General features: G+C 38.2%; 1 protein-coding gene across 1 annotated transcript in view; it reads left to right on the top strand.

Moving 5' to 3' along the window:
* LOC145693334 (uncharacterized) overlaps positions 1–13,578 on the top strand; it is a 126,747-nt gene that overhangs the window by 48,098 nt on the left and 65,071 nt on the right. The window contains exon 6 of the mRNA XM_081769232.1: positions 10,018–10,153. Within this exon, the coding sequence (XP_081625358.1) occupies positions 10,018–10,153 (136 nt within the window). The remainder of the gene's footprint in view (positions 1–10,017; positions 10,154–13,578) is intronic.

The following is a 13,578-nucleotide window of genomic DNA, read 5'->3' on the forward strand; positions in this document are numbered from 1 at the left end:
GCAATCGCCTAGGTGTTAGTGTTGTGAAAGCAGAGATACAGTGTAAAGTTAATTTTTCTCAGAACTGCTCAAAATTTTATGACTATTTAATGACAAAAATTGCTTCTTGAAACTGCGAAAAGTAACAGAAAGTATTCATTCAATTGTGAGCAAAATTTAGATAGCAGTTAACTTTATAAGTACTAATATGAGCTTTGAGATCATATTTGAAGTTACTTAGTAAGCATTTTAGTATTGTTTCATACAATGTGTGTGTCTAACGTAACTGAATTTTCATTCTATGTTTAATTTGTAAACTGGAGACACAAAGTAAAAGACAATACGTAAAAAAAAGATACTTTTAAAGAGAGCAATCCGAGGTCGCATGCTAAAAGAGAATAAATAAAAAATATCTTTAAAGAAAGGAATAGTTGCTCTCTTGAAAAGAAGCATTTTTGACATTTTCCCTTTTGCAATGCAACTTCGGGATTACTCTCTTTAAAAATACAATTTTTCACTTATTATCTTTTACCTCGTCACGCTAATAAATAAAATTATGTTTTCAATATTGAGAGTATACCCTTACATGTGGGTGTGTAAAAGAGATTCATCATGACTTGTTTTGCATGTCTATCTTTTAGCTTGACTTCAATTCTCCATATGTCCGGGATTTCTCCAGATGAAAGGTGGTAACCCTACAAATAGTCAATGAATAAAATTCCTTTAGCATCACAGAAGACTGATGCCATTATCTTCCCGGAATTTACGGGTGCATGGGGAACCATGGTGTTTCCACTCCATAGATTGCCGTTTTGTCTCCGGATCGAAATAGTGGACCCAAGTCTCATCCATGGTTACAAATTGCTTGTAAAACTTTTCTGGATTACGCTTTAACCTGGCCAAAACTTTTTCGGAACAAACCACTCGCTGCCTCTTCTGATCTATGGACAACATTCTTGACACCCATCGAGAAGATATTTTTTTTTCATGTGTAGAACATCGACCAATATTGACTGCATTGTACCATGTGACATGTTAGTCTCCTCTACGATTTTACGTATAGTCACTCTTTGATCAGCCATAACCATATAATGGATCTTGTTTACGTTTCCTTCATTCGTCACTGTGCATGGGTGACCGGCACGTGGTGCGTCCATACATGACTCTCTGCCAAGTTTGAATTCGTGACACCATCTCTATAGTTGAATATGATGGGAAAGAATCAAGGAACGTACTCACCAATTCTTCATGGATTTGCTTTGTTTTAAGTTGTTTATTTTAGTAGGAACTTTATCACTGTACGGTGCTTCCAAAGCTCCATTTTCAGCAAATGGCACAAAACGGTTCACTTACATACCTGTAATTAGAAAGGACAATGAGTTAGATACATGAGATTTTAGTGTAAGCCTACTAAAGTCTACAACACAACATATTAAAATTCCGAAGCTGGATCTTATTTCTAAGGGCATCAGGACGAAGATTTATTGATCCACCCTCGTATAAAAAAACGCTTTTTGCCGTTGTACACGTAAGTTAAGAGAATTTAATGTGTCTGCGTTCTTAGTTTTTCTACGGCTACAGTAAAATTTGCCAGTTAGTGGGCTAAGTGTAAGTTACTCTCTTTAATCTTCTGTGTCAGAGTATAAATATTCGTCCTGAGTTTGTATTTGGTGAATTGTTGATTTTAATTTCTGGACTTCGTATAAGAAAACGCCGCTCAGATAAAAATTAGCTAGTCCCAATAGGAGGATAAAAACATTCTTTTTGGGCGTGCATTCATCCAGTTTGAAAATCCCAAGGCATTATATTTTTAACTTTTTGTATAAATTGGGCCTCTTTTTCGTGGAATATCTGTATCAATTGTTCCTAACCATACATGATTCGTTTCTTAATTTCACAGCAGTAAAATCCAGGTGTGAGCGATGAAGTCAGCGTTTTCATAATTTACAATTGGTTTGAATTTTGTGATAGATAGTCCCAGTTGTTTAAAGACTAGTTCATTTGCGAGTAACCCATTTAAGAGAATAAGTACAGAAATCAACGTTAATGTGTTCATAATGAAGGTGATTCACTAGATGGTATTCTTCCTACAAAAAACAAGAAAAAATCCTTTATGACGCTTATCGTAATTCTTGTTTTGTTGTACAAAAGATTTTTTAAGACTCGTCTTTACGATGTCCCTAATTTTTGCAAGGAATTCTCTATTTCTGTTTGATGCAATGTTCCAAGTTGGCAGTCAGTCAGAGTTCTAAGTTCGTTGCCGAAAAGTTAAAAAAAGGCTCCCATTTGTACATTTATACTAGTGTTTAGTTCCTATTTGTACATATCTGTTTATTTCAAACCTATGTGTGGTAACCATCGTTGCCATTCTGATTGATTCTACTAGGCCGATGTTACTATGGTTAAAGGCTGGTGAATATTTATATTTACATTTAAAGTTATATTTCTCAGCTAATTTCTGAAGACGTTGTGCCTCATGATCCAGTCCAATGTTTTGAAAAGCTCCAAAGCGTGAAATAATTTCTTCTCCCAAGAAGTTTTCTGTTTTTTCTGCCGTAATTGAATTCACAATTTTCGTGACAACTGCCACTAAAATCTTGCCATCTTCGACTAGGAAAGGTCTAACAGGGTCAAATTGCCAGAAGTGTGAAATAGCTTCCGCTGAGTGATGTAATAACTCAACTCAGGTTTCTCCTGGAGTTTTTTAAAGTTTCCGGCGATCAGAACAAACTTTGATTTTATAATGCCAAGTTTTCATACATGGCATATGGTACTTTCTCAGCACAGTGCGGTGTTTTTGTGAATCCAAAATGCGGCGCCGTGGGTTGCTTATATATTAGTTCCAACCACTGGTTGGCAATTGAAAAACTACAAAGCGTTCATTGGGTCATACAAAGTAGGTGGAGTACTGTATATCCATTTTGGAATGTTTTTGTGTCCTGTATAATAAGTTGTCTTTTAGGCAGAAGAAGCGAGTAGAATATGTTGATGTTTTCATGGGTTCTTTCCCTTCTAGGACAGAGACGATGTCGGCGTAATTGTCGTCCCTTCGTTGTTTCTGATTTAGGTTCCTGAGTGGAAGTTTGTGGTCGATTTGAAAAATAGTCTTCTATATTGGATCGGAATTCGTAGAATTCTCACTTGCTTCATTAATGCCGACTTCTTTTTCTTCCTCCTTCTGGATGTATTCCCGTTGTTCCAAACGCTTAATAATATCGGCTGGGTGTTGCGATTCTTTTAAGTAACAAACTTCGAATTGATAGTCTGCAAGGCACAATTTATAGTGAGTGTATTTTCCCACTGTCTATGGTTGAGAATTGAAGGATGACAAACATTTCGCATCTATAAATAATTTGAACTTCCGGTTGAAGAGAAAATAACGAAATTTTCGAAGTTGATAGATAAGAAAAAATAATTATTTCTGCCAGATAGAAGCTCGTCTTTCAGTTTTAGTTAATTTCCTACTATAATAGAAAACGACCTTTTGCGTTTCAGTTCGTGGGTCATAGATGTCGAAAGCTACCCCATATGGATATTACTTGCGTCAGAATACGCTCTTATTTCTAGTCAATCATCGAATGGTGAAGAGTGGAGACCGCTAAAATACCTGCTTTTAGTTGCTCAAATAGTCTGTCGTGTAGGGGATCTCACTCGGATTTGGATGTTTTTGTGAAAAGCAGCTGGAATGACTCTATTTTGGTGGTAAAGTCTTTATGTGCGATCTGAGATAAGAGCATAAGTCAATGAAATTTTCTTATTAAAGTTCCTAATTTTGTTTGCAATTTCAGCCCAATACTGTGTTCACCAGAAACACGAAATCCTAGAACTTCCAGTTCATGGTAAAGTAGGTGCATCTTCTTTGGAGATACTCGAAAATCATTTTTCTGGAGCCGCTGGAATAATAGTCGCAAGTACAAGAATTGTTATCAATTAAATGATCCTACCACGAGGACATCTTCAAAACTTGTGTCCCGTTAGGTAGGTTGTCCTAAATTAGACTAGTAGCGATAGAAAGAGTTTAGGAGCTGGTGGGATGTCTCATGGTACAGCGTAAAAAATATACGATTTCCTGTTATGGTTCACTTCGAATGTGATGCACTTCCTGGTTTTGGGGGATTGATATGATTGCTATGATATTTAAGATATTTTGTACAAGCGCTATATTTTGTAAGTTCAACAAAATTCGAAATTTAGTTGAATTTGGCTTCTTGACGATGAGAAGAGGAAATGAAAATGTGCTATCGACCATGGGTTCGATTATCTTCGCCTGCATTAATTGTTGGATTTGTCTACTGCTTGCGCTCTCAGTGCTAAGGGAATTGGTGGGGATTTGCGTGAAAGTTAGCGACCTTGTCTATTCGAATCTTAAGTATGTAATCTCTGAAAATAGCCGACGTCTTCGTGTCTCTGTGTTTATAGTGTAAATTATGAATGGCTGTTCTCTCTGGTGAACTTAGTTACGAGTTAAAGTCAAAAAGACCGATGTTAAAGAGTTTCTCTGTGCAACGGCGCCGACTTTGCAAAATTTATGTGGGTGCATATCAATGGCGGGTGGTGTTCAGTGTTTCTTTCAGAAAAGATGTCCCGGGGGGACATTTAGTATTATGGGGAGCACTGATGGTACTATTCTATTTATTATTATATTATAGACGTATTATTTTGGTCTCCACCGGGAGGAGACTCTCAGAGCTCCGGGGGAGGGAGGGACAGCAAAAACATATCTGGAAGAAACACTGGATATATGTTTTCAGGAGAGTATAGATTTTTTAAAATTTCCTTTTAGTTAAAATCTTTTATGAACACCGTCATAAAGGGCTGTGCTCGATTTTATTCATAATATAGTTCCATTTTTTATTGTGGGGACTGCTTTTGAGTAAGCCAGAGACAGACGAGGTGAGGGTGAGTGTGTTGCTTGGTTGCCTTTGCAACTCGTTTGAAACACGTTTGGAACAATTGTTTTAGAAGTTAGAAATTTTAACTTTCATCTCAATGTTTTAATTCTTTTTGACAATGGCAAGTGAGAAATACTTATTTTATTTTGTTTGTATCAAACTAAAAATCTTGTGGGTGCGGCGCACCCACAAGATTATTTGTGTAGGTGCTGGAGCACCCACGTAGTCGGTGCGCATGTCTCTGTGTATTTGTCTGTCTTCGATTTATTTGTGTCTTGTATGTATTTCATGTTCGATAGTATGAAGAATAACATCTTTGGGTAGGGGCTGAAAAATTGCCGCTGGTGTTCTCCAATACAACAGGATAAGAAATTGGGTTTGAAATGAAAGGAGTGAGGTCATCAGCTGGTACTCTTAATGGCATTGCGTCGAAAGCGAATCGGTCGACAAGCAAGCGTAAGAAAAATACGTGGGTCAATCCACCTGAAGTGGTCCGAAAATTATAAAAATTTGAAAGTGACGAAATGTGTGTATGTGGAGGTCAATAACATCATTCACGTCGTATGTACAAGTGTTCGTTTACAAAAACTACAGTTACTTAGGACGTACGAATCAGACGAACACCAAACAAAAACGAATCTTTAGGCGAGGGACGGAGGTACACGGTAAATATGAACTTTTGTGTCTAAATAAATATGCAGGGTTGCAAACCAATACATGAAATCACCAGAAAAACTAGAAAAAATTACACTTTTAAACAGCTGTATTTTGGAATGGCATAAAGTAGGGGGTTCATAAGTTTATGCTGAATACTATTGCATATAAAGAGTCTGTAGAAATATCCACAGCTATGATACCACTGGCACCGTAGATTTATGGGGATCCGAAGGTTGAAGATTGTGATTTTGATGCCACTTTTAGGGCGTAATATCTCAGGAGGGCAAAGTGCTAAAAATTGCTGTTTGTGCCACAAAGTAATTCTGTATGTGAATAAACTATTGCAAAAAAATCATGACTGATATTACATGGAGAAAAAGTGAGGACATGGTAAAAACGCGAAAAAAAACACCTGCGTGACGATGGTCGTAGCCCGGGAAAATTTAAATGTTTGGATATGTTTCATGCTAGATCTCAAAAACTACGCATGGTGCAGCAATTAGGTCCGCTTTTGTTTGTGTTCAGTTGTGTAAAAGCTTGCGAGTGGCGTTTGTTCCATCTTTCTAGCTCCATGATCATTGGCACGTATATATGGTAAGAGGGTTAGCTCCCCCTTGCACCCACGACACCCATCGTCGAACTGGACAGCGGTATTAAGGCACTTAATGTATCAGGAAAGTGATATTGAAATCCAATCCAAGTTACGGAAGTTAATATGTTCACAAAGTTGCGTTATATCTATCCTAACTAAATATAAAACTACATGAACTGACATAAAATAGAAGGGTACTTCCGGTTGACGTGGAATGGCGAAATTTAGATGCTTGTAGCTTTCAGGTACTAACCCACAGGAAAATTGCCAAAAGTTAATATTTTTAATTTTTAGGGAGTCTAAAGGGAGGATGAAGAAATTATCTATGTTATTTAAATGGGCCCTTTTTTGGACTTATAATCTTATATTTTAGGTACTTGGAATTGGAATAAAAACTTTAAATTCCGTGTGCTTGTATGTTCCAGTTAGCGTTACTTAAGTAAATGACCAAAAACAAAGATTCCCAACCGTAGAGAGGTTTTATGGGGAACTGAAAGGTCTTTCCAATGTCATTTATATGGAACATAGTCTATACCCGAAAATGTTTAGGCACTTCCGGCAGGATCAGAATGAAAAAAATTGGCACGATTGTAGCCTTCTGGGACTAACCCACAGGAAAATTGCCAAATGTGAATATTTTTAGTTTTTAAGGGGCCTAAAGGAGGTGAAGGAATTCCCATGTTATTTAAATGGGTGTTTTCTTGGGATACAAAATCTTATCTCTTAGATAGTTCAAATACGAAAAGAAACTGAAATGTGGTAGAATTGTAGGTTTTAGAGGTTCGAAGCCGTAGGTCAAGCAAACACGGGGGTCTGGGGGAGGAGTTTCCAGGTAGCCAAAGGCTAGTCTATCCTATATAACGCAACCTTGTGAACATATTAACTTTCGTAACTTGGATTGGATTTAAATGACATTTTGCTAATACATTAAATGCCTTAATACCACTGTCCAGTTCGACGATGTGCGTCTTGGATACAAGGAGGAGCTAACCCCCTTACCATATAGACGTGGCAATGAGCATGAAGCTAGAAAGATGGAACAAACGCCACTCGCAAGCTTTTGCAAACTTAACACAAACAAAAGCGGGCCTAATTGCTGCACTATGCAGAGTTTTTGAGATCTAGCATGAAACATATCCAAACATTTAAATTTTCCCGGGCTACGACCATCTTCACGCAGGATGCTTTCTTCGCGTTTTCTGCCATGTCCTCACTTTTTTCTCCATGTAATATCATTCATGATTTTTTTGCAATAGTTTATTCACATACAGAATTACTTTGTGGCACAAACAGCAAATTTTAGCACTTTGCCCTCCTGAGATATTACGCCCTAAAAATGGCATCAAAATCATAATCTTCAACTTTCGGACCCCCATAAATCTACGGTTCCAGTAGTATCATAGCTGTGGATATTTCTACAGACTCTTTACATGCAATAGTATTCAGGACAAAACTTACGAACTCCCCACTTTATGCCATTCCAAAATACAGCTGTTTAAAAGTGTAATTTTCTCTAGTTTTTCTGGTGATTTCATGTATTGGTTTGCAACCCTGCATATTTATTTAGACACAAAAGTTCATATTTACCGTGTACCTCCGTCCCGCGCCTAAACATTCGTTTTTGTTTGGTGTTCGTCTGATTCGTACATCCTGAGCACCTGTAGTTTTCGTAAACGCTTGCAAATGCAAAAATTGGCACTCCACCGACAACAAAGATGACCGCCATTCAGGAACACTCGTACATATGACAACGTGAATGATGTTATTGACATTCTGATACACAAGGTTAATCACACTCAAATTTTAAAAATTTTTGGAGATAGTTCAGCAACCACTTCTGGACAACTTCGTATGGATTGACCCACGTAGTAAAACGCTGAATCAATTTTCCTTTTCTTCCTCGTAGTAGCAGGAAGGAAGCTCCCATTCGCGTTGTCGGAGCGCAGAAGTGATATGGTATGATAACACTTTTGTATCTGTTGATAAATTCGCTTTTCGAATTGTATTATAGAGAGAAATCTTATTATTTCCCAAACCTATTCTTGCTTGCACCCGGTAAAGAAGGTCTCCCGCAAAAAACGGGGAAATATACGCAGAATAAATAATCCTAAAATAATGCGAGAAGGGAATGTCTCCAATTCTAAACAATAAAAGTAGTATGGTTCAATTTAAGAATTTTGTTGGAAATTCCTCTTACGTATATTCTAATTGGGATCAGCTTGCAATTGGGAGGTAAATCTTGCAGAGTCCAGAGGGAAACGGATGATCCAATAGCAATGATAGCAGGTAGCATATTGAAATTTACTTGTATATACATGAATTAATAATTTATTATTGGAAGACATCAAATCAATGTGTTCTCTTCGAATCATGGGATCCCAGTAGACTGATTGGAATATCCGTTAGTGGGTATTCTTTGTCGACTGTTTTTCCATAATGGGACGTGATGGAGTTTGAGGCCTGTCAAGGTTAAACCCTGGGGGCGGCCTTATCCGTTTTTTCTCCATTTTGTTTATTTTCCCCGCAAAATGATCCACCGCGTCCTTCCTTGAAAGAGATGGCACAGACTGATATATTATCCCTTTTGGATAATTCTTCGATTTGCCACCATTCTCTCTATCTCTATTGATAGTTATTTCTCTATGAGTTTAAACTTCTATCCAGAGCAGCACGTAGATCTTGTGGTTGACGGTTACTAGTCTACTCCCAGTGTAGCACTGATACGGAAAGAGGTGGGAAGGTGTCTTCTGCCCAGTGCAACGCGGAAACAGATAGGAACCTCTTGCCCGTAGCAGCACAGAGGTGGCTTGAAACCTGTCCAGCCCGGAAAAGGATAGGAACCTCTTGCCAGTAGCAACGTAGAAGTGTGTTAGTCGTAGTTAGAGCAGTGCGGAGATTGGTAAGGTTTAGGGTCTCTCCCGCCCAGAGCAGCTTGGAGAGATCAGCTGGAACTGATGTCTTCTGCCTCTTGACTTGCTCTTTTGTAGCCGATTTTGGAGGTGGAGCCTATGGAGGGTTTGTAGGGATCTCTTCGTGAATATTCATATCGTCCTCGTATTTTTTCGGAGATGGCATCTTGCGGTTGCTTGTGATCCGTATGGAGAAGCAGAAGAACGTAGTGTTGTTTGTAAATATAAGGAGATATTATAATATACCCCGTAGCCACAACAAAGTCTGATACGGTGGAAATTTCCCTTAGCTTAAAGGGCAGAATCATGGGACGTTCATTTTATTTTTATTTTGCAATGGAAATTGCATGTCATGGAATGTCCACACCAGCAGCTATCACATCGATCATGATCCATGACGACGAGTGGAATTTCTTAGGTAAGCAATACCTTCAATTTTTTTCCGATAATAAGGAATCAGCCTCTGTATTAGGTATACCTGACAAAGCCTACACTCAACAGAAGAATTATACTATAACGCTCTTAAGAAATTGTTTTGGATTTTATATTCTTTCATGGATTTTACAAATTTATACCCCCATAAAATGGGATAGCACCCAGAATTTTACCTATTTCACCACATTTGGTTCATATGCAATTTTCCTGAAGTTAGTTTCCGCTATTCGTTTGTTTTTCCTCAATTACTCCCAGGTGAGTTAATAAGACAGTCGGTTTGAAACACTGCCATATTATGCTGTATTACCTGTTTACCTGACATTTCGTCTGATTCTGTTTATTTCTCCGAAATTTTTATTTCTCGTGGCCGCCACCTGCGGCAGTTAACCCTAGTTTTGTTTTAAAATAACAGGAAGGAACATGCATGATTCTTTATCAGATAATTTGTGGTTCAGTTAGTTCACGTTTTATTTTCGCCAACTTACATGTGGATATTCTGTGCCATTACACAGCATAATTAAGAAAATTAATATCATCTATTTTTTATTTGCAGGCCTGACAAGAGAAGACATCAGACGCATGCAAATCAAATAATTATTCCAGGAACATTAACTCAGAGATTCTTAATCAATGCCCAAGATAATACAACAGCCAACAAAGAAACTGTTGGTATTTTAAGTGGAACACAGGTAGGTGTCAGCGACCGCCCGGAGCAAGAACCCGCCCTACCATTCCCCCCTGACCACCCAAACCAAAACTTTCACGGACTACACCTGATATTGGCATCACACAGTAATTGTCCTATTTCATCTTTCGATTCCCGGTGGGGCCACTCGATCGAAAAAGTGTACAATGCTTTTTCAGGCCAGCCGCCCTGAATGAGGCTTTCCTGGATTTTCCTCATTCACACCAGGCAAATGCCGGGGTGGTACCTAACTTATAGTCCCAGGCCGCTTCCTTCCTTCCGCAATTCTTTCTTCCTTTCCTTTCCCCAGATTGTGTGTTCGCCGAGGGACGTCATCCCTCAAAAACGTGAAAGACTAAATGGCCTTAGACAGAGTTGGCGTGAGTCAATGAAAACTTGACCCACGACCCACTGACCCACCACCCACCGTGACCCACGACCCACTGACCCACCACCCACCATGGCCCACTGTGACCCACCATCAGGGCCGCCCACAGGGGGGATGTATGGCGCAAGCTGCGCCATTGAGAAAAATTTTGGGGGGGATTTTACTCTACTTTCGAACTAGCAATTTTACTGTCGGAATAGCATTAAAACACGATTTTGAGAAGCTAATTTTCAAAAATTTTCCGGGGTGAACCCCCGTACCCCCTGCTTCGATACTCGATGAAGAAGTACCGCGCAAGCAGCCGTAGGAAAGGAAAGGTTGGTTCGTTTTAAGAGAGAAGGGCCGCCCACAGGAGCAATGAATGTCGCAAGTTGTGCCATCGAGGAAAAAATTGGGGGGAATAAAAAAAATTGGGGAAGAATTTTACTCTAATGTCGAATAAGTAATTTTGCTGTCGTCAGAATAACATTGGAACACGATGCGATTTTTTTTAAATCTCGAGAATGAATCCCCTTACCCCCTGCTTAGAAACTCTATGAATGAAGTACCGCGCAAGTTGCTATATGAAAGGATGGCGCCAAGTTCTAGTGAACAACAGTTACAAACACTCAAGGAATCACTTTCAAATTTAGATTTGAAACTTGCCTATGTTGTCTGTTGAAAATTATAAAGTCGTTTGACATAATTGTGAGCTAGTGGTAACCATACAGACAACAGCCAAGTTTCAAATCTAAATTTGAAGTGAGCCAATGAGTGTTTGTAACTGTTGTCCACCAGAACTTGGCACCTATTTTTGTGATTTCAATTCTTTTTAAGGCCACTCGTACTTGGCTCTTTTACAGGAATGTTTTTTGTTGGATATCACTTCTTTTTGTAGGCTAATTTCGAGGATAACATTTTCTTTTGGTATCAAACTCAATAACTTGTAACTTGCGTCTTACTTTTCATGTACAAGGGAATTATATCAATATTTTGTAAAGAAAAAAATAATACTACTAATTGTTAAAAAAGAATACCTGTGCCATACACAGTGTGTAGAAGTTTTTATACCCTTCAATATCCTTATAGAACATATTTAGTATTGTACACTACCAAGACTACTAATAAAAGTAATGCCATTTTTATAATTACTACTGCCCCTACTACTACTACAAGCATTCTATAATACTACTACAGGAAATAAAAACAACAATAAAAATAACAATTACTAGTACTATAAAAACTACTGCTACACTGGGCAATTGTTTTTAGAGGACTTGAGCTTTGAGGAGGGAAGAGATTATTAGTTTTGGGGGGAGTGCGCCATCTGCTTTGGGGGGGATGGGCACCCCTGCCCACCATGACCCACCACTCACGGTGACCCACTCTGACCCACCACCCACCGTGACCCAACACCCACGGCGACCCACTCTGACCCACCACCCACCATGAACCACTCTCATCCACTTTGACCTACTGTGACTCACCAAAATCCATCGTCATCAACTCTGAACACGATCCACGGCCTCTTCTGAACTGACTAAAGAGTTTTCACTTGTAATAAAACAAGACTGTGAAATTGTCACTAATCGGAGTTTGAATTTCTAGTCAATCGCTCAAGCACCACTCTGTTACAATAACGGTGGACCTGACCTTTACGATATAAAATGGTAAAGTGTTTGTCAGTGAGGAAATTGAAACAGTTCGATGTGGGGGGAAATTAGTGTGTGCCTAAAATATACTTGTACTAAGAGAGTATTCTTGCAAGTGTTAATTTCTGAACGCATTCCACAAGAAACTTCTATTCTCAGGAAAATACCCCTGTACAATATGGAAAAGGTTATGGTTTCTCAGTTCACAGTATTTTTCTAAAAAAAAACTTGAAAAATCAGTTGTTCATAGGGTATAAAGGTGCTCGGGTACCCTCTGTGAGAGCATCTCCATAAAGTATGCTCATAATTGTAATTTGTCTAATCACTAAAACACCACGTTAAATTTAAATTACAAATTTGCGTAATTGCAATTAATATGAATATTTATTCCAAAGTAGTTTATCTAAAGCAAAGAAGAGACTTACTAAAAAGTAGGTACAATGTTGAATAACACAAATAAGCCATTAGTAATACAAGTATACATTTTCCGAAACTCGTAATTTTCCACCTTAAAACAAATCTGAAATCGGATTTATTTCCTGTTGGTAACTTTTTGGCGGTAAATCATCCGCAGTGGAATGATGTCCATCCTTCAGCCAAGAAATAACTAGCTCGTCTACTTTGACTTTGTCTAACAGTGGGCCATTAACATTGATGAACAACAAGTTAGACAATGTTTGAGCTCTTAATCTATTTCTAATATCAGTCATCTGTAAATTCATAAAGGGAAATCCCCGTTCGTACTCTGTCGTGGAAATTGATAATATTTCTGCCCGATTTCTGCAACTTCTCATCGACAATCTACTTGTTAGACTTAAGTCTGATAACGATTTTTCTTGGTCAGTTTTGAAATACTCAGCAAGAAGTATCATCTCTCTATCACCATACAACATCTTTTCCATATCGACCATGTCAGTTGGCAATGTCGACCCATGTAGAACAGAAATTTCATCTACCACGCCTTCCGTAGGGAATCTTGTGAATAAATTATCAATTAAAGCCTGATAAACTGATGATTTCTTATTTGTTTATAAATTTAATTTTTGTAATTACACATGAAGGTTTGATACATACCATTACCAAGTTCCCTCCCCCGTCTAGAAAGCGAAAGCGAACGAGGTTTCTGGAAAGTATTCAGAGGTGAATGGGAATTTCCCTCCTTCTTCAACTTCAATTACCACACTGCTGTTTGCCATGAGCCAAATTACGATGAATTTCAATTAAATTATCATAGTATAATTATTTCCTTGTTGAATTATCAATACTTTTCAGTGGAAAAAAGGATGAAATTTCAAAGTTCCAAATCAAAGGAAGTAGACCAACGTAAAGGAAAAAAAGTGTAAAATTTTCCATACAATTATGCGTGCAATCCAAACTTCAAATTTCCGTGTAATTAAGCTTACAGTACAA

The sequence above is a fragment of the Thermobia domestica genome, chromosome 1, assembly GCF_964235325.1.
Source record: "Thermobia domestica chromosome 1, izTheDome1.hap1.1, whole genome shotgun sequence".
Taxonomy (NCBI): Eukaryota; Metazoa; Arthropoda; class Insecta; order Zygentoma; family Lepismatidae; genus Thermobia; species Thermobia domestica.